The sequence below is a fragment of the Lactuca virosa genome, chromosome 4, assembly GCF_052849685.1.
Source record: "Lactuca virosa cultivar CGN04683 chromosome 4, Lactuca_virosa_CGN04683_v6, whole genome shotgun sequence".
In the NCBI taxonomy this organism is placed as follows: domain Eukaryota; kingdom Viridiplantae; phylum Streptophyta; class Magnoliopsida; order Asterales; family Asteraceae; genus Lactuca; species Lactuca virosa.
Window position 1 is genome coordinate 455,348,676 of NC_136429.1, and position 22,507 is coordinate 455,371,182.

Below are 22,507 nucleotides of genomic sequence, written 5' to 3' on the forward strand. Positions count from 1 at the left end.
GTCAGGGTTGCGAGGGTTCATAGAGGATGTACACTGCAATTATTCGATCAGCCGTTTTTAGTGGATCTGGTTCCTATTCCCTTACGTGGGAATAAGGTCATAGTGGGCAAGGGCGAAGCCAATAAATTTTTTTAGGGTGTTCCTCATAAATTATTAAACATCCAAAAACTAGAAACATATATAAATTATCAAACAACCGCAAACTTCAAACATATATAGATTACAAATTCACTAAGGTCGTCGACGAGTTTTCATTTTATCAAACATATTGCTGATATCTTGATTGGCAACATCCGCAAAAACCTCTTTTTCGATATAAGCAACCAAGTTATCATTCATCCATTGATCTCCCATTTTATTGCGTATCCTGTTCTTCACAATCTGCATAGCGGAAAACGATCTCTCAACTGTTGCTGTTGAAACCAGTAACGTCAATGCTAATTTGATGAGCAAGTAAACCATAGAAAACACTTTATCCCTTTTTGTTTCAACCATCTTTTGTGCAAGATCACCAATCCCATTTAGATTCAAAAACTCTGAAGAATTCAACATATCGAGAATATAAGTTTCCACTTGATCGTTAAGTATCTCCAAATCCATATCTAAAAAATCATTTGGATATAAACGAGCTAGCTGAATTAATTTGTTTTTATCAAAAGCTGCAAATGAGTTATTTGGATTGAGACAGACCATGAAAAGAAGCAATTTGGTGCCAGTCTCACTAAAACGACTCTCTAGTTCTGTGCGTTGCAAATCAATGACATCATAGAATAACTCTACACGATAGTAGTGTAAGTTTGTCATCTTTGGATATTTTCGTTGTGAGCGTCCAGGAAGCAAGAACATTGCATCCATGTTGCAAACCTCAATCTCGTGTTTTTTACAAAACAATGTAGTCTGAGTGAGCATAGAATCCCATCCACTATCCCTCAAATTTTGCAATTGCATCTTGCAAATTCTAACCAAGTTCATTGCATTTACAATATCTTGACCTTTCCTTTGCAATGCTTGGGACAACTCATTAGTAATGCCCAATAATTTTTTCATGAAGTGCAGAGAAAATATGAAATCAAAGGTCTGCAAGGAGTTAATTAACATATCAGCTTCACATTTTTGTTCTGGGGTTGCTCCATCTTCCGCAATAATCTCAAGAACATCTAAAACGGATGGAAACAATGTAATCATACTTATCAAAGTACCATAATGGGATCCCCAACGTGTGTCTCCCGGTTTGATAAGAGATGTTTCTTGATTGAGGCCTCGACCGCTTATGATTTCACCTAAACCAAGTGCTTCAATAACTTTGGAAGCTTGTTGTTCTCGAAGACGGTCAAGACGCTTGTAAGAACCTCCAACAACATTCACAACATTGGTTAGCAACACAAACAAAGAAACTATTTTTGAATTATTTTTTGCCACTGCTACAAGAGTAAGTTGAAGCTGGTGAGCAAAACAATGAATATAATATGCACTTGCATTTTCATTCAAAATCAAAGTTTTAAGACCACCAAGTTCACCTTTCATATTACTTGCCCCATCATAACCTTGTCCGCGCAAACTGGAGATGCTCAACCCATGTCTTGAAAACAAATTATTGAGTGTCTCTTTAAGTGTAACAGCTGTAGTATTTGGGACATGCTCAATACCTAGAAAGCGTTCAATTACACGACCTTCTACATCTACATACCGCAACACAACACTCATTTGTTCTTTAATCGAAATATCACGAGATTCATCAACAAGGAGTGAGAAAAAAGATTCGCCAATATCATTTATAATGAGCTTCGTTGTTTCAATCGCAGTTGCATGAACAATGTCTTTTTGGATATCTGGTGAAGTCAACTTTAGATTCAAAGGAGCATTATTGAAAGTAACATCTTTAATGCTTTGATTATGATCAGCTAGAAAGTGCAACAACTCTATAAAGTTCCCTCTGTTATCTGAAGTTTCACTTTCATCATGTCCTCTAAATGCAAGACCTTGTCTTAATGGAAATCGAATACAATCAATTGATGCATCCAATCGTATATCATAGTCTATTGAACTTTGTGTTGAATGCTTTGCGAACGCAACATCAACGCGTTGTTTGTTGTTCAATAAATCCTTGCACTTGGACCAAGCTTGGTTGTGAACACTCTTGAAACCTCCAACATGTTGATTCAACTTTTCTTTATGTCCCTAATTTTCAAATCCCACACTAACAAACGTTTCACCGCCTCCTTGTGCTCCAACATGTGGTTTGAATAAATAACAATATAAGCAATATGCAGCATTTTGAGTTACACTATATTCTAGCCATGTAGAATATTCTTTAACATTAAACCAAGCAACATTAAATATTCGTGGTTTTTTGCCAAAAAGAGTGTAAGGAAACTCGTGAGATTTAGGTTGGCAAGGCCCTTTTAAGAGGTATGCTCTTCGAACTCCGTCTTGAACATTAGGATCATAATCTAAAATCCTAGTCCTCATTCCAGGGTCTGAGGGAAGATCTGGTAAATTGATTTCCACACGGCTATGTTTAGAAAAATCAACATTAGATGCCTCTGATGAATCCGGAATTTTTCTCTTTGTTAAATATTTCTCCATGCCTGTTGAATGATAAGTGATTAATAAATAATAAGTAATTAATAAAAAAAATAAGACTTGTTTCTTATAATAAATACAATAACTAAATAGAAAAATAAAAAGAAAATATAGGTTCTACTTGGTCTGTTCATATGTTTGCAGAGAGAAAAGAAAGAAAGATATAACAATTAACAAATATGTATATTCAAACATCAAAAAGGCAAGATATAATAATTAAAAAATAAGTATATTCACACTCTGAGTTGTGACTTTCTCTTTTCACAACATGGGCAAGTGTACTGTATGCAAGTGTACAACAAAAGGAATTAAATAAACAAATGGTGGGGCTCGGTTGCTATATCTTTTCCCATAATCTAAATAACATAAATTATACAATAAATAATAGGATCATAGGAATCGTATCTACTCCAATTCTAAATAAACAAATTAAGGGAATCCCAATTGCTTTGTTGCCGACATATACAACATATACAATAAAATTATACCCTAAATTCTTTGAAAATATAAAATATTAACATACAATAAGTAAATAACCTGCTGCTTTGCTTGCTTGCTCGATCGCAAACTTCAATTAAGAGAATTAGAAATTTAGAAGACGATGTCTGGTTGCCTTACTTGCTCGATCGCACTTTTCTCCATCTAATTTCCCGCGAATTTGATCTAATGAGATTTGGGGTTCGGACTAATGAAAGCGACGAGAGTGGGCCTGGCTATTTGGGCTAGTAAAAAAACAAATTTTTTTTAATAATCTGAGGGTGGGCCTGGGCTCCCTCTGGCCCCAATGTGGCTCCGCCATTGATAGTGGGTATGGATTGGTTGAGCTCCAATTGAGCAATGACTGATTGTGAGCAGCAGCTATTGAGGGTTCGTACTCCTAGTGGGGGAGAGCTAGTGATTCAGGGCGAGAGGCCACAGTGTGGACCGATCTTATGTTCAGCAGCGAGGGCGAGGCGCCACCTCCAGCAGGGTTGTGCAGGATACGTCGCCTATGTCATGGATACCCGGGATAAGGGTAAGGCTACCGTTGATGATGTACCGGTAGTGCGAGAGTACCCGGACGTATTCCCAGAGGATTTACCTGGGGTACCTCCAGAGAGACAGATTGAGTTTAGGATTGACCTGGTTCCTGGTGCGGCTCCGATAGCCAAGGCACCATATCGGTTGGCTCCTTCCGAGATGCAGGAGTTGTCTACGCAGTTGCGGGAGCTGCTAGACAAGGGTTTCATCAGGCCGAGCAGTTCACCATGGGGAGCCCCGATCCTGTTTGTGAAGAAGAAGGACGGTGTAACGCCCGTAGATCCGGGCTAGTCAATTTAGAGGCAATGATTGTCGAAAACGAATTTTCGTCAAAAGATTATTTATAATAAATAATCTTAACCAAGTTGTAGAATATTTCTCAAGGTTTCCGTACATATAAAGAACTCCGAAATCCGAGTTATAACGAAGAAGTGATGGCCCGTCGAAGTTTTACGGCAAAACCGGCACGACACCGGGAAGCGTAAATAGTGAATTTACGATGGAGCGACTTTTAGCCTTAGTGATGTAAACAAAAGTCGTAGAAAACGTTAAACCGAGAGCGTCCATAAGAAGAACGCCCAAATCTGACTTCGTATGAGGAAGTTATGATTTTTCGAAGTTTCTGCTTAGCAGTGTACAGCCCGAAACTCGAATTTTAGTTCGAGCGGTTTTTGGCTTACGCGATCTAAATGAGAGTTGAAGATCTCATTAATAGGAACTCAACGGTAAAAAGACAGACAAAAACGGAGCTCGTATGCGAAAGTTATGGACGAAGCTTAGTCTCTACTTTTCGAGCGCGGCGAATTCGATACAGTTTTGTAAATCCGAGATAGAATGAGAATTAGCCAACGAGGTCTAAATGAGAGTTGAAGATCTCATTAATAGGAACTCAACGGTAAAAAGACAGACAAAAACAGAGCTCGTATGCGAAAGTTATGGACGAAGCTTAGTCTCTACTTTTCGAGCGCGGCGAATTCGATACAGTTTTGTAAATCCGAGATAGAATGAGAATTAGCCAACGAGGTCTAAATGAGAGTTGAAGATCTCATTAATAGGAACTCAACGGTAAAAAGACAGACAATAACGGAGCTCGTATGCGAAAGTTACGGACGAAGCTTGGAGACTACTTTACTATACAATTCCTATAAATAAGAGATGAACTCTTCATAATTTCCTCACACCTTCAAACCTTTCTTTCTCTCTCTAACTTCTCTCTAACCTCCCTAAACCCCTCCCAAGTCTAGGGAACCTCCCTAGCACGAGAAGAAAGCCCCGGAGCGCCCGACGGATCCGAGAAGAAAAGCTTTCGGCTCGGAAACGCTGCTCCAGCGAAGCCCGGTTTTTAATAAAAACTCGTTGTAAGTGAGCTACGCCTACGCTATTTTTAATATAACTTCTAATTAATTATAGTAACATTATTAGGACCTTAAAACAATTATTTGGGATATTATTATGAGTTATATAAGAGTGTTGTTTAACGCTTATATAATAATAATAATAATAATAATAATAATAATAATAATAATAATAATAATAGCTAAACTATTAATTAGTCGCGGTTAACGTTAGACTAAACCCTAGTGGTATTGATACTAGGTTTTGTCGAAGGAAATTGTTTTAAGAGTAACGAAGCGCTGTCTGAGTTTGGAATCATCACTTTAACAGGTGAGTGCATGGTCCCTTTCATCTTACACATAGATATGAAGTATTTTATATAAATTACGTGCTATGTGTGCATATTATCTGAATACTTGCTGTCTATGATGGATGAATGATTTTATACATGTTTTAAATGATTTAAATATATATTTATTTTATATCTACAAATACGTTGGGATAAAACATGGGTAGATGAAATAGTTGGTGTGTGATGAAATAAAATGATGAGAGATAGGTGATAATAGGAAGGTGATGATAATTAGGTGATGGATAGGTGATGATGAATCGGTGATGTAGGATGAAAGATACTATAACCTTGTCCAACAATTTGGAGATGTAGTCATCTACTAGAGTATAGATGGCGACCACGGAATATTCTAGACAACCCGTGGAAACACCAGCAGACTTATAACCTGTAGGTAATGAATTACGAGTCCAGGTGATGTGGTGACTGTATATTCGTGCGATGATACTCTAACCCTTACTATGAATTACAAGTTCAGGCGACGTTGTAACTACGTATTCATGCCTTAGGAACGAGCATATAAGGAAATGTGAGGTAGAAAGATGAGAGGTAAATATGATATAGGAGATGACCCTTAAGATAATTCTTTAAGGAATATTAAAGAAGATAACGGGGATGGGTAATCGGGTTGATTGTTTGATGTTTAAATATAATAATTATATTATTGTGGGTTGAAAATCCTATGTACTCACCAGGTTTCCCAACCTGACCCACTCCAGCTTATTTGTATCACAGGTGTCGATACGAAGCTACTTTGCACTGAGAGATTTAAAAGAGATGTAGATCACTAGTGTAAATGAATGTAAGTTCTATTTATGCTTATGTTTCTGTATTGACGATGACATCCCAAATGTTTTAACTGAATAAAAATACATTTCTTCGGAAATGCTTTGATAACTTATTTTTCATGTTTTACTGGGAACAAATTCCGCAACATTTTTATTAAAAGAAGTACTCTGATTTTTATAAAGCATAAACAAAAATCGGTCTTTTCTGGCCGTGAAAATGGGGATGTCACAGACGGGTCACATCGCATGTGTATCGATTACCGGGAGCTGAACAAGGTAACGGTGAAGAACCGTTACCCACTTCCGAGGATAGATGATTTGTTTGATCAGCTTCAGGGTGCATCTTGGTTCTCCAAGATTGATCTACGGTTAGGGTATCACCAGATGCGATTCAAGGATGATGATGTGCAGAAGACAGCTTTTAGGACTCGCTATGGTCATTATGAGTTTGTGGTGATGCCGTTTGGGCTCACCAATGCTCCAGCCGTATTCATGGACCTCATGAACCGCGTGTGCAGACCGATGCTGGATCGGTCTATAATAGTCTTCATTGATGACATCTTGGTTTACTCCAAGACTCAGGAGCAGCATGAGGAGCACCTGAGGCAGGTGCTAGAGACACTGAGGAGGGAGAGATTGTATGCGAAGTTCTCCAATTATGAGTTCTGGTTGCGCGAGGTGCAATTCCTTGGGCATCTTGTCAACCAGAAGGGTATTTTGGTCGATCCGGCCAAGATAGAGGTCATGATGCAGTGGGAGATCCCGAGGTCTCCAACTGAGATTCGGAGTTTCCTGGGTCTGGCAGGGTATTACAGGAGATTTATTCAGGACTTCTCCAAGATTGCAGTTCCACTGACCCGACTGACCAAGAAGTCGGTGGTTTTTCGTTGGGGACCTGAGCAGCATGCATCCTTTGAGACGCTCAGGCAACGATTGTGCGAGGTAGGGATGCAAGCGGATCGGGTAATCCCCGCTACTCGTGGGGACCCGACCCTAACGTATCGAGTATTCCCCGTCTTATCGGGTAACGGGTCGGGGATGGGTATTCAATTTCTTACCCGAAGCAGGGACGGGGCGGGGACGGATATATTATTATCTGACCCGTTAAAGACCCGATATATATATATATATAACAAAATTACCAAAAATCGCTTTTATTAAATGCATCTTAAGTAACCGAGGCATAGGGTATTGAAGAGTTTAGCATGCGTATGGCACTGTGGCTCTTCGATTTAGTAAGCAAACTGCAAAAAATAATGAAATTACTATACATTTCAAATGGCGAGAGTGGAGTGTCAAAACTTTTACTTAAGAATCCGTTTTTTTAAATTGTTTATTTACTAAAAAAGTTCATATTTTCATATTTTAAACAATTTCATATTTTCATATACCACAATAAAGTGATTGTTGTAAATATGTTGTCATTTTTATATTTTATGTTTTTTTTTAAATAATACTTATTACTAAACGGGTATCCATTGGGTTCCCCGAAATTTTTTCACCCGAATCCGTCGGGCATTTGGCGGGGCTGGGGCGGGGATGGGTGTGGGTATCGGAGGTCGGGTTCGGGGACGGGTAGGGCAGTATCCGCCAATATCCGCACCCGTTTGCATCCGTAGTGCGAGGCACCGATTCTCACTCTGCCAGAGGGTGTAGATGACTTCGTAGTTTACTGTGATGCTTCAATCACAGGCATGGGAGCAATGTTGATGCAGCGAGGTCATGTGATAGCTTATGTCTCGAGACTGCTAAAGCCTCATGAGGCTAACTATCCGACGCACGACTTAGAGCTGGGGGCAGTGGTGTTCGCCCTCAAGATTTGGCGGCATTACCTCTATAGGGTCCGGTGTACCATTTACACGGATCACAAGAGTTTGAGGTACCTCATGGATCAGCCGAATCTGAACATGAGGCAGCGTCGGTGGTTAGATGTGGTGAAGGACTATCATTGTGAGATCCTTTACCACCCGAGCAAGGCCAACGTAGTGGTCGATGCCCTAAGCCGCAAGAAGGTAGCGACCCCGATCCGAGACATCTGTCTGAGGATGAAAGTGATTACTCCATTACTGGAGCAGATCCGAGAGGCGCAGGTCGAGGGCCTGAAGGAAGAGCGTCAGAAGTGTGAGCGGATTGTAAGTCGGGTGGCCTCGTTTGATTATGACAACCGAGGGTTGTTGACCCTGCACGGGAGGGTCTGGGTTCCGTACTGGGGCGGAGTACGGCAGGTTTTGATGGATGAGGCCCATAAGTTGAGGTTCTCCATCCATCCCGAGGCAATGAAGATGTACAGAGATCTTCGACCCAATTACTGGTGGCCCTGCATGAAGCGGGACGTAGCTTGGTACGTGGAGAGATGCCTAACCTGCAGGAAGGTCAAGGCAGAGCACCAGAGACCGCAAGGCAAGATGCAGCCATTAGACATTCCCATGTGGAAATGGGAGGATATCACCATGGATTTCATTACTAAGCTTCCCAGGACCGCACGTGGGGTCGATTCGATATGGGTCATCATGGATCGGTTGACCAATAACGCCCATTTCATACCGATCTAGGAGAGCATCTCGGCCGAGAAGTTAGCCGAGATTTATGTTCGAGAGGTAGTGGCACGTCATGGAGTGCCTGTCTCGGTGGTGTCAAACCGAGATGTCCGTTTTACTTCCAGATTTTGGAAGCGGTTTCACGAGGAGATGGGTACTCGTCTCCACTTCAGCATCGCTTTCCATTCCCAGACGGATGGGCAGAGTGAGAGGACAATTCAGACTCTCGAGTACATGCTACGCGCATGCGTGTTAGATTTCGGTGGCAGTTGGGATACGTATCTTCCGTTAGAGGAATTTTCCTATAACAACAGTTACCATGCCAGCATAGACCGACCTCCCTTTGAGATGCTCTATGGGAGGAAGTGTATGACCCCAATATGTTAGGGTGAGGTCGGTCAGAGAGTTATGGGGAGTACGGAGGTAGTACTCAAGACCACCGATCAGATCCAGCAGGTCCGGAGCAGGCTCCAGACTGCTGAGAGTCGGAAAAAGATCTACGGCGACAAGCGGCGTTCAGACTTAGAGTTCCAGGTGGACGATATGGTCCTCCTGAAGGTGTCACCCTGGAAGGGTGTTATCAGGTTCCGGAAGCGGGGCAAGTTGGGCCCCAGGTTCATAGGTCCGTTTAGGGTGTTGGCCCGGGTGGGTCGGGTTGCTTACCGGTTAGATCTTCCAGCAGAGCTAAGCCAGATCCACAGCACGTTCCATGTTTCTCAGTTGCGGAAGTGCTTAGAGGATGACTCAACAGTGGTACCCCTTGAGGACATTCAGGTTGATGACAGCCTGAACTACATAGAGAGACGAGTGGCGATTTTAGATCGCTAGATGAAGGAACTGAGGAACAAGAGGGTGGAGTTAGTTAAGGTACCGTGGCAGCACCGTAAGGGATCAGAGTGGACATGGGAGACCGAGGAAGAGATGAGGGAGCACTACCCGGAGTTGTTTTCAGACGCAGCAGACTTCGAGGACGAAGTCTAGAACAATGGGGGAGAATTGTAACGCCCCGTTCCTGGTACGCATTTAATTTATTAATCAAGTATTTATTCTTGAGCTACTCGACGAGTTGGTAGCCCTAACTCGTCGAGTAGATGCCAGAAAGGACGCGGGGTTTAAAGAGTCTACTCGTCGAGTCCAAGCACGGACTCGACGAGTAGGTCTGCCAGGAGGAAACCCTATTTTCAGGGTTGTGCACCCTATTTAAGCCACTTAAACCCCCTTTGGGCCTCCCTTACCAGCCTCCCTGCCCTCCAGAAACCCTAATCTGATTGAGAGCTTCACCTTTGAGATTTTGAGTGTGTTTTTGTGTTATTGAAGATAGTTGGAAGAGCTTGGAGCTAGCAAGGTTGTGCACCCTATTTAAGCCACTTCTCATGGGTTGTATGCTAAGCAATCCCTCTTTCCTGTGATTTTTGGCCTCTAGAGTCATAAAAGGAGTCTTGAACCCGTTTTCATCCAAGCCATGGTCATGGTTATTGAAGTAGGTTGCTATAACTTGAGTTTGGGTCCATTTGAGGTGTGCAAAGCCATCAAGTCTCCAACTTTATAGAAATGGACCATGGAAACAACCCAGATCTGTAGTTTGGAGCTGTAGAAGTGTGAAACCAGTTATCTAGGTTAGATCTGCAAGGGACTCGACGAGTTCATAAGGGAACTCGGCGAGTCCGATGAAGAAACCTCGATGATGTTCATAGGACTCGGCGAGTTGATTTAGGAACTCAGCGAGCAGAAGGATCTTGTCCCTTTTCTGATTATGCCAGGACTCGGCGAGTCTGAGGACTACTCGACGAGTCAGTTCGACGAATCGCGATATCAAGTAGCTTGGGAACTCGACGAGTCATGGGGTGACTCGGCAAGTCAGGTCGCGATTCTAGGGTTCTGAGTTCTAGGACTCGGCGAGTCACAAGGCTGACTCGGCGAGTCTGGTCAACTTGGAAATTTGACCTTGACCATGATGTTGACTTTGACCAGGGGTAGAATGGGCATTTTACCCTAAGAATAGTTATCAGTTTCTGACTAAGTGTCACTATGAAATTTATAGCCGGAGAGTTACCGGAGCAGCAGACAGGGATTTCTCACTCAGATTTTCAGCAGTCAGTCTTGCGAGGTGAGTTTCCCTTCATTAGGAACGGGTCTAAGGCACCAAGGCCGGCCCGTGGTATGATATGTTAGTATCTGAGTGTGGGTGGGGCCTGTATCTTGCAGTTTAGTTTGATTATAGATATATGTCTGACTGATAGATTTAGTTATACTTGTTGTTTGTGTGATACTTGTATGTCTGTTTATTAGCTAAGTGTGGGCGGGGCCCGTATCTCGCAGTAGTTGAGTGTGGGCGGGGCCTGTATCTCATAGTATCCGAGTGTGGGCGGGGCCCGTATCTCGAAGTAGCTGAGTATGGGTGGGGCCCGTATCTCAGAGTCAGCGGAGTGTGGGCGGGGCCCGTATCTCCATGAGTGTGGGCGGGGCCCGTATCTCTTAGTTGCATGTTATATATGTATGGTATGGGGTAGTTTGGGGGAGCTCACTAAGATTCATGCTTACGGTTTTCAGTTTTGGTTTCAGGTACTTCCACTAGCAAAGGGAAGGGCTCGGGATGATCGCATGGCACACACCACAGTCTTCAGCCTGGGAGTTTTACTACGATATTTTGATATGAGATTTTGACATGTGACAGATATTATGATACTTTGTGATACATGATACACGATTTTATTTATGAGTATGGATGATTTATGGTTTTAATAATGATTTGAAAACGAAATTTTTGAACCGTATTTTTGGAATGTTTCAGTAGCTGCTATCTATGAGGTGAGTTTACTCACTATATTACCTATGTCATAGTAGGGTGCCTGCTAGACTAGCTGAGTCTTATTTTCGGATTATTTTTATGTGTATTTATTTAGTTGTTGATAACTCCAAGACTACTAATAGTCCATAGGGTTGCTAATAACCCATAAGGTTGCTGTGAGCCTACATAACTGCTTATAGTCCTTAGGACTGCTAATAGTCCCATGGTTACTGATAACCCATAACTGTTTCCTATGTTGTGTTTTATGTGATATTTTGGGAAATTCACTAAGATTCATGCTTACATTTGTAGATTTAAATGTGTTTTAGGCACTTCACGTGATCATAAGAAGGTGAAGGTGAAGGTTTGTATCGATCGGATACACTAAAATATGAGAAACAACAAACAAACAAACAAAGTAAAGATTTAACAGAAAACGAAGAACACGAATAATTACAAAGTTTTTTTTCACCAAGAAAGGGTTTGTTTTCACCAAGAAAACGGGTTGTCACAAAGACAGTCACCAAGACATGACGACAACAACCCGTTAACATCAAGGTTTCACCCTAATGTTGTATATATATACTAATCTATTCTAGAGAATCCCTTTAATCAAGGGATTGTATCTAATCTCATATAAACAGATCCTTATCACCAAGATATCAGATATGTTATCTATTCTATATTTACAAAGTATAACTACCTAATATACAAAGATATCTTCCTAATGTATATAAATGATATCTTCCTAATATACAAATATTATTAAGATCATGGACTTCACTCTGACGCTCATCGTTCTGGAGCTGGCGCTGGTGGTCAATGTGTAATATGTTTGACTCATAAGATCATAAGGTGTGACCTTACAATATCCTCATATCTGATGATGTCAAAACTAATCTTCAAAGAATTCTTCAACTTTAACGAATGCTCCTTTTGATAAGGTGTATGTCTCCCATTTTTGGTTATCAGCAGTACAAGTAGTAAGAGCAGCAGAAACAATCAGCATATCATGAGTTGCAGCAAACTGATAGATGATAAGGAGATGATAGAATGTTGATATCAACTCCCCCTTAGATTTTGCTCCCCCTTAGATAAGCAACATTTGAGTTTTTCTCCCCCTTAGATGTGTAATCCTTTTTCAATAGTGTCTACTATGAATGATCAAGTAACAATCTAACAGAACTAGACATTTATCTCCCCATTTTTTACAGCATCAATAAACACTGCCTTTTTTTAAGAAGACAACAACTAACCTGAAATAAAAAGAAAAACATCAAATAAAGTTAGAGGATAAGATAGGTGTATCAAACTATATTGTTGTTGCAATAGTATATGATTTACCATAATTGAAAAGTCTAATCAGCGTATGGTTTTATATACTGAATCATTAACTTCTTAATAGAAGAAATGTTGGGAAAGAATGGGTAGGTGCGTGTAATACATCACGGACAATAATATACCCATCGACATAGATTTTTCGAATTCTCATCAGCGCCTGACTTTATACGCTGAATAATAAAATTATAAAGAAGAATATATTGAGAGAATGGATTGATGTGTGTGATAGGCTTTGGTGTTTTAGCTTAACCATGGTCATAGATTTTTCAAGCTCTCATCAGCTTAGGGTACATTACGCTAAATCATAAAGCTTTAAAGAAGAATGTAAGGGCAAGAAGGGGCTCGTGCGTGTGATAGTCTACGATACATAGACTAACCATCGACACGGTGTTTCAAACTTTATCAGTGTGTGGTATATCACAGTGAATCGTCAAGTTTGTATAAAGAGGACTTGTGTAAGATAAGTAGGATGTCTCAATCATGCTGAGGTGAAATCAGCGTGAATCATTGACAATGATAACCCATCATCAAGAAGTGGTTCAATCCTTGCATCATAAAGTTAGTTGCGGTCTAGAATCAAAGATTCACCGTCAATTCGTAATTGTACCATGTCATAGCTCAGACTAGGAGGTCAAGGACATGAATAACCCTTTATCATTTAAGGACCAGACAAGTATCTCTTACGATGATGACTATGCAATCAAGGTAAGCCATTGGGTTATGCTTGAGAATTTCAACATCTCTCTCATATCTAAGAAATTAACCAGAGATCTTGGGTTCCCAAGTGAGATTTGGTGTTGAAACATACCTCACTTTTGAATATGTCGGATCATATCGTTTCCAATGAATCTCTCCAATCTTCACTTGTTGGTTTCGATTCAGAAAGAAGAGATGTAACTTTTGAAACCTAAATCTTGTTCGGTTTTGTGTGACCCGAAATCTTTTTCTTTTTCTTCTTTTTCTTCATCTAGTTTTTCGATTTCCTGAAGAAATCTTGAACTTTTGGATCTTGAATGTGTCATAAAACCTGCTCTCATACCAATTGAAGGTTTGTATCGATCGGATACACTCAAGTATGAGAAACAACAAACAAACAAAGGAAACATTAAACAGAAAACGAAGAACACGAATAATTACAATGTTTTCTTTCACCAAGAAAGGGTTTGTTTTCACCAGGAAAATGGTTTGTCATAAAGACGGTTACCAAGACATGACGACACCAAGGCGTTAACATTAGGGTTTCACCCTAATGTTGTATATATACTAATCTATTCTAGAGAATCTCTTTAATCAATGGATTGTATCTAATCTACATATAAACAGATCCTTATCACCAAGATATCAGATCTGTTATCAATTCTATATTTACAGAGTATAACTACCTAATACACAAAGATATCTTCCCAATATATATAAATGATATCTTCCTAATATACAAAGATCACTAAGATCATGGACTTCACGCTGACGCCCATCGTTCTGGAGATGGCGCTGGTGGTTAGTGTGTAATGTGTTTGACTCGTTAGATCACAAGGTGTGACTTTACAGAAGTCTTGATTGTACACACTCATCAGCAGCTTTTGTGATTCCGTAATTTTATGATACTCTGATTTTTGGGATGACTGTATTTTGATACTTATGGTTTTCTTGACTTGGTTTTTATGGAAACAATGTTTTACCCTATTTAAAAATGAAAAAAATTGGTTCTGAAAATGGGACGTTACATGTGCTATTTTAAGAGATGAGTTCTCCTTTAGGCTCTAAACCATCCAAGACTAAGAAGAAATCGTTTTCTACTTCATTCACACAAGTGGTAGATATTCGATCCATACTTTGTGTTGTTTTGTCGCTAAAATTCGCTAGAACAATATCCATGGTGGACTATGATGATTATGTTTTTTTTTTGTTATTGATTATGTTTCTATCAGTGGCGGCCGTGGGGGTGTGCGAGCGGTGCGGTCGCACGGGGCCCTTGATTTTTGGGGGACTCCGAATTTTGGTACAAATCTTTAGTTATGGTGTTGGTATTCTTGTAAAAGACATTCTTGTGTGTTATCATTAAAGAAAATTAGTCGTGTCAGTTACATATATACACAATGTAATATTTTTTTGCAATCTTGAAGTCATTTTAATTATAAAAAAACAACAATGACTAAAGGTCATGAAATAATAAAAGCTTTATATAAACTGTTCATGAAGAGACTTATATAAAGATCAAAAGTGCAGTTACTTGTCTAGCAGAGTATGAACTTGGTAAATTTGACTTTATAATTGGTATGGTTATATGGTATCATATATTGGCTAAAGTAAATAACCTGAGTAAACAACTTCAAGCTGAGACTATGCGTATTGATGAGGCAATGAGTAGTGTGGGAGCACTTATTGAGTTTTTTTAAAGACTACTGAAAGAATGGGTATGAGATGGTTTTGGAATGTGCAAGAGCTATAAATTCTTATTTAGGAGTTGATCCGATGATTTTTGAGGCAAATAATTAAATAAGAATATAAAAAAAGACATTTTGATTAGAGCGATGTTGGGTCATCAGAACTAGTATATGAACTTTCACCTCAAGAGTCATTCATGATTTAGTATTTTGTGTACATAGTTGATCAAGCTATTGGTTCATTGGAGTGAAGCTTTGAACAATACAAACAATACGAAGATATTTTTGGTTTTTTATTCACAACAAAAAAGTTGAAATCAATAAATACTCGTGTGTTAAAGGCAGGTTGCAAAAATCTTGAAAAGAGGTTGCAAATGGCCATATCTCAGACATCAATGTTGATGATTTATCCAACAAACTCGAATTGTTAAAAAAACGTTATTTACCAGTTGAAGATAATACAACTAATGGAATACTAAAATTTTTTAAAAATGATAAACACTTATCCAGTTTCTTATCTATCATACATAATATTGTTGATTGTTCCCATTACAGTTGCATAATTGGAAAGAAGTTGTTCAAAACTAAAGTTTTTAAAATCTTATTTACAATCGACCATGTCTCAAAAGATATTAAACGCTTTGACTTTAATTTCAGTTGAGAACGAATTTCTTGATAATATTGATTATGAAAGTGTAATAGATGAATCTGCTTCTAAAAATACTAGAAGGCCGATGTTTAGAAAATAGTAATCCACCAACTTTTTTATCTTTTTTTTTTGAAAATTTCTTGTAACAGTTACAACTTATTATTAATGAGTGAAAATATGATGTTGTGTTAGTGAATTTACAAGATGTTTTGTAACATCCGGATTCCCAGGTATCCTATTTTAAGTATTTATATTGAGTTTTAGAGGGGGGACTCGGCGAGTAGACGCCCAGACTCGCCGAGTTGGATCGCGATGTATTGGCCTGATTTAATGAAGGACTTGGCGAGTCCACGCTGTTTAATGAAACCCTAATTCCTCGGGTTTGGGACCTTAAACTAAGGACCCTTATAGCCACCATTTGTGGCTACCAGACCCTTGAGAGAAACCCTAATAGTGCTTGAGCGTTTGAGAGAGAGAAGAAGCCATTACTGGACCTTTGTGGGTTGGTTTTGCTAGAAGAAGTTGATTCCAGCTTAGAGGAGGCCAAGGAGGTTGCACATCTGTGGTTTTCAATCAAAGGGCATCATCTTTGAGGTAGCATATTGATCCTCTTTCTGTTTTGTTAAAGAATCCATGGATTTAGGGTTTTCTATACCCTTTATTGGGATGATTTGTTGGAGATATGGTCCCTTATCATGTTTAGGCTTCAGATCTGGACCCATAGTGGTCCAGAGAACCTTATCCATCTTGCTTTATGATGAGATATGAAAGAAATGGACTTAGGATGTTGTATTTGGGGCTAAATCATCAAGTAGAGTCATTTGGGCGTTGCATGAGTATCAAGTTCGAACCTTTACGTGTTTATTGAGCTTGGGAAGGTTAGATCTATGGATTAGAGGAACAGATCTGACCTCAGAAGGTCATTTGAGTGTGAGCATGGAATGAACTCGCCGAGTCCATGAGCAGACTCGACGAGTCGAGTCGGGTTGCCCCGCGACTCGCGACCTGTGACGACCCGTGGAGTATAAGGTTGACTCAGCGAGTCAAGGGAGGACCAGGGGCGTAGAGGGCAGGCGTGTACTCGCCGAGTCACCCTAGTGCACTCGGCGAGTCGGGTCAAAGTTGACCGTTGACTTTTGTTGACCTTAGGGTTCTGGTCAAGGCTGATTCAGGAGAGTTCAGGGAAGGGTAGAATGGCCTTCTACCCAGTCTGTAGAGATGAGATCATGAGACAGTATTGATCGGGAATGTTATTTGAATAATAGGAGGAGGCTAAGTCGGGACGTTGAGCACGAGAGGTTATCCGACTTCATTGAGGTGAGTCTTCTCACTATACTGTACCTGGAAGGGTACCTATGTGTGATCGGAAGGTCTTGTATGCTATGATGTATGTGCTATATGCGGTTATGTGATATGTATGTGTTATGTATGCTATGAATGATAAGGACCGGAAGGTCAAGATGATATGTATGTATGTGCTATGTATGTTACGTATGGTAAGGACCGGAAGGTCGAGATGATATGGGCCGGAAGGTCAAGAGGGTACGGACCGGAAGGTCTACCGGAATTAGGGACGGAAGTCCCCTGAGACACATGGATCGGAAGATCCTACAGATTGTGGCCTGGAAAGGCGTATGTGGGCTATGTGGTATTTTGGGGAACTCACTAAGCGTTTATGCTTACAGTTGTTGTGTCATGTGTTTCAGGTACTAGCGAGGATCGCGGGAAGGCGACGGCATGATCCGTACACACTTATGGAGTTTATGATATCGAGATCTTGGGACATGTTTTGTTATGTTACAGTGGATACATTATGTTTTTATGATTATCGTGTGAATGAATGTATGTTTTTAAATGAAAAATTGTTTTGAAAAATTACGTTGTTACAAGTTAGTATCAGAGCCTTGGTTTGAGGGATTCGGGTGCATCTTCGGATGAATCTGAACTCAAACTGAGGAATTAAGGAAGTTTTTCATAAAATAAACAATTTTTCTAAAAGAGTAAAAGATTTTGAGAAAGGCATAAGGAAGCAGTGTGTACGATCAGCCAGCGCCCGAACGGTGATTTCCCAAAATACCCTTACATTATGTGTTATGAGACATGTTATGATATGATATGCATGCTAGAGTTGGCTAGGTATTCATATTAGGACTAGAGTGACCTGATTTTGTGATGCCTTAGCCTAGGAAGGATTTTGCTGCTATGTGATGCTTGAGAGCGAGTAGGTAGCAGTGAGGGGCTGATGAGAGGTCTACCGAAGGGTAGCCTATGCCAGTGAGATATAGAGTACTTGTGATTTGGGATCCAAGGAGGAGGACTTAGGGTGAATACTGATGCGGTGTGGACGGTAGTATAGGGCCCGTACTACTGAAGACACCGGAGCAATGCGCACTCTAAGTAAGAATCCATTGGGTACCAAGGAACAAGTAGGGTTGAGTTATCGAGTGCAAGTATGCTCGAGCGAGTCTCTGATATTCTTATGTTGTATTTCAGAGACATCATGGTTGGGACACGCCACAGACCTGAGTCGAGCGGCGTGAGTGACGAGGAGCTTCGTCAGATGATCCACGATGAAGTGGCGGCGGCGATCAGGGCCGAGATTTCGGAGATGTTTGGGTCTATCAAGACCACACTAATTGAGACTTTCGATGAGCGGTACGCCGCGGTGACTGAGGCTGCTGCTGCTGCAGCTACTGCAGCTGTGGCTGCTGCCAGACCTCAGGGAGGTGACTCGTTGTTGCTTCGAGAGTTCAGCAACACGAAGCCACCAGAGTTTGATGGGACGCAGGATCCGATCGCTGCGATGAGATGGATTGCTGATATCGAGGGATGCTTCTACACGTGTTCATGTCCGGAGCATCTGAGGGTACGGTTCGCATTGAACCAGCTTCACTTGGGAGCGAAGGACTAGTGGAAGTTCGTGACGGCGAGCTTCATTCTTGCAGAGATTTCAGCGGTGACCTGGGAGAGGTTCACCACCATGTTCAGAGACGAGTATGTTCCCCCGGTGAAGAGGGAACGGTTGGTACAGGAGTTCTTGACCCTCAAGCAGGGTACTGATTCGGTTACTGTGATTACGAGGAAGTTTCATGAGAGGGCGGTGTTCTGCCCTGAGCAGGTGTCTACTGAGCAAGCACGTATGAGCCGGTATTTGGGCGTTTTGAGGAGGGATATACGGGAGTTCGTGTCGAACTCGACTTACCGGACATTTGCTGAGCTTCAGGCAAATGCCCGGAAGAGGGAGATTGAGTTGGAGACTCAGGCCAGGGAGGAGGCCGAGTCTCAGAGGATCGATCGGCGGCCGGCACAGTCTCAGCCGGCAGCCAAGCGGGCCAAGTCCGCTGATACGAGATCTGGAGGCCAGAAGGGCCGCACTTGCGGAAAGTGCGGCAAGGGACATGATGGGGTCTGTCGATCGGGTGCTTGCTACAAATGTGGCAAGGAGGGGCATATCACCAAGGATTGCCCCAAGGGATTTATGGTTTGCTTTCATTGCAACCAAACTGGCCATCGGAAGGCCGAGTGCCCGCAGTTACATCAGGGATCAGCACAGGGATCTGCCCCTGCTGCTAGGGTTACCGAGGTTCGGCCAGTGAAGGCCGAGGCACCGAAGGCTCGTGGGAGAGCTTTCCAGTTGACAGCGGAGGAGGTCTGCGCAGCGCCCGATGTTGTGGCTGGTATGTATTCCTTTTTTATTTATGTTACGTTGAGATATAGTGCTTATATGATGATATGTGTAGGTACTTTTCTTGTGAGTTCTGTACCTGCCTTAGTGTTATTTGACTCGGGTGCGAGTCGATCGTTTGTGTCGATAGCGTTTAGTCGGCACATCAGTAGCAGGTGAGAGGCGTTGAGTCGACCTCTGCGAGTTTTCATAGCTGACGAGCGAGCGGTGTATGCTACGGAGGTGATACAAGGATGTGTACTCGAGATCTTCGGTGTTGAGTTCCCGATAGATCTGGTCCCGATAGCGATGGGGGACGTGTGTGTCATAGTGGGCATGGATTGGTTGACCCGATTTGGGGCTGTGATAGACTACGAGCGACAGTCGGTGACGATACGAGACCCTAGTAGGGGAGTACTTACGGTGTACGGCGAGGGTACCCGATGTGGGTCAGCATTCTGTTCGGCTGCCAGAGCGAGACAGAGTTTACAGCAGGGCTGCAGCGGGTTTGTAGCCTATGTGATGGACACACGAGAGGCCGCTGGGAGGCCGAGTTCGGTGGATGACGTTCCGATAGTGCGCGAATTCCCGGATGTTTTTCCCGAGGAGTTGTCGGGTGTGCCTCCCGAGAGGCAGGTAGAGTTCCGCATTGATTTAGTTCCGGGGGCAGCGCCTATCGCCAAAGCGCCTTATCGCCTTGCGCCGCCAGAGATGCAGGAGTTATCCTCGCAGCTTCAGGAGCTGTTGGGGAAGAGGTTTATTCGACCGAGTAGCTCGTCATGGGGAGCGCCGATCCTTTTTGTCAAGAAAAAGGATGGTTCACACCGGATGTGTATTGATTACCGGGAGTTGAACAAGTTGACGGTCAAGAACCGTTATCCATTACCGAGGATCGACGATTTGTTCGATCAGTTGCAGGGAGCATCTTGGTTCTCCAAGATCGATCTGAGGTCTGGATATCATCAGATGAGAGTGTGTAATGAGGATATCCAGAAGACGGCGTTCAGGACTCGTTATGGGCATTACGAGTTCGTGGTGATGCCTTTCGGGCTCACCAATGCACCAGCAGCGTTCATGGATCTCATGAACAGGGTGTGTAGACCGATGTTGGATCGTTCGGTGATCGTGTTCATCGACAATGTACTAGTGTATTCGAGGTCTAGAGAGCAGCACGAGGAGCATCTGAGAGAGATTCTCAGGGTATTGAGGATGGAGAGGCTTTATGCCAAATTCTCCAAGTGCGAGTTTTGGTTACGGGAGGTCCAGTTCTTGGGGCATCTCGTCAACCAGGATGGGATTTTGGTCGATCCGGCCAAGATTGAGGCGGTTATGAGTTGGGAGGTGTCGAGATCTCCCACAGAGATCAGGAGTTTTCTGGGATTGGTCGGCTACTATCGGAGATTTATCCGAGATTTCTCCAAGATTGTCGTGCCTCTCACCAGGTTGACCCGGAAGGGTGTTGCTTTTTCATGGGGTCCGGAGCAGCAGACCTCATTTGAGACACTTCGCCAGAAGTTATGCGAAGCCCCTGTGTTAGCCCTCCCGGAAGGGATGGAGGATTTTGCGGTGTATTGTGACGCATCGATATCGTGGTTGGGTGCTGTGCTTATGCAGAGAGGGCATGTGATAGCGTATGCATCGAGGCAGCTGAAGCCTCATGAGACGAGGTATCCCACCCACGATCTGGAGTTGGGGGCCGTGGTGTTCGCCCTCAAGATCTGGCGTCACTATTTGTATGGGGTTCGGTGTACCATATACACGGACCATAAGAGCTTGAAGTATTTGATGGATCAGCCCAATCTGAAAACATGCGTCAGAGAAGATGGTTGGATGTGGTAAAGGATTATGATTGTGAGATCTTGTACCACCTGGGCAAAGCTAATGTGGTAGCCGAAGCGCTGAGCCGTAGGGCGGAGAGTGCCCCGATTCGAGGCACTTGTATGAGGTTGTCAGTAATGACCCCGGTGTTGGACACCATTCGGGAGGCCCAGGCAGAGGCCGTGATACCGGAGAACCGCAAGAGGGAGCGGGTGATCGGGCAGGTGCCCAAGTTCGTTACCGATAGTCGAGGGCTGATGACCTTTCAGGGTCGGATTTGGGTGCCGCATGCAGGCGGGGCACGTACCATTCTGATGGAGGAGGCGCATAGATCGAGGTTCTCGATCCATCCCGGGGCCACGAAGATGTATTTGGACCTGAAGAAAGATTATTGGTGGCCCTGTATGAAGAGGGATGCCGCGTGGTTTGTTGAGAGGTGCTTGACCTGTCGCAGGGTTAAGGCCGAGCACCAGCGTCCGCATGGCAAGTTGCAGCCGCTTGAGGTTCCCCAGTGGAAGTGGGAACAGATTTCCATGGATTTCATCACCAAATTGCCAAGGACCGCAAGGGGTGTCGATGCAATTTGGGTGATCGTCGACCGGCTGACGAAGAGCGCGCATTTTCTTGCTATCAATGAGAGCTCTTCTGCTGAGAGGTTGGCAGAGTTATATGTGAGAGAGGTGGTATCGCGTCATGGAGTACCGATCTCGATTGTGTCTGATCGAGATGTACGTTTCACTTCCAGGTTCTGGAAGAAGTTCCACGAGGAGTTGGGTACGAGATTGCATTTCAGTACCGCCTACCACCCACAGACGGACGGGCAGAGTGAGCGGACGATTCAGACGCTCGAGGACATGATTCGAGCATGTGTGTTGGACTTCGGGGGAAGTTGGGACACGTACTTGCCGTTGGCCGAGTTCTCCTACAACAATAGACACCATTCTAGTATTGGCATGCCTCCCTTCGAATTGTTGTATGGGAGGAGGTGTCGGACTCCCATTTGTTGGGGAGAGGTAGGGCAGCGCGTGATGGGTAGCACTGAGATAGTGCTTCAGACGACAGAGCAGATACAGCAGGTTAGACAGAGGTTACTGACGGCTCAGAGTCGTCAGAAGAGTTATGCGGATCGGCGACGATCCGAGCTGGAGTTCCACGTGGGAGACTTCGTACTCCTGAAAGTATCTCCTTGGAAAGGAGTGATCCGATTCAGGAAGAGGGGCAAGCTGGGGCCCCGGTACATCGGTCCATTCA

At 42.8% G+C, this 22,507-nt stretch overlaps 1 protein-coding gene across 1 annotated transcript; it reads right to left on the reverse strand.

Moving 5' to 3' along the window:
* Nucleotides 1–231: 231 nt before the first annotated feature.
* LOC145106765 (uncharacterized) lies at nucleotides 232–2,586 on the reverse strand. The gene is made up of 2 exons (XM_079043696.1): nucleotides 2,284–2,586; nucleotides 232–2,178 (listed from the first exon to the last, which is right to left on the reverse strand). The coding sequence occupies exons 1-2, from the start codon at nucleotides 2,584–2,586 to the stop codon at nucleotides 232–234; spliced, it is 2,250 nt and encodes a 749-aa protein (XP_078899822.1).
* Nucleotides 2,587–22,507: the final 19,921 nt, after the last annotated feature.

Excerpts from the sequence above, each read along its gene's own strand:
- LOC145106765 (XM_079043696.1), bottom strand. The coding sequence starts at position 2,586 with ATGGAGAAATATTTAACAAAGAGAAAAATTCCGGATTCATCAGAGGCA. Across the intron at positions 2,179-2,283 it reads CTACATGGCTAGAATATAGT|GGACATAAAGAAAAGTTGAA; the intron begins GTAACTCAAAAT and ends TTTGAAAATTAG.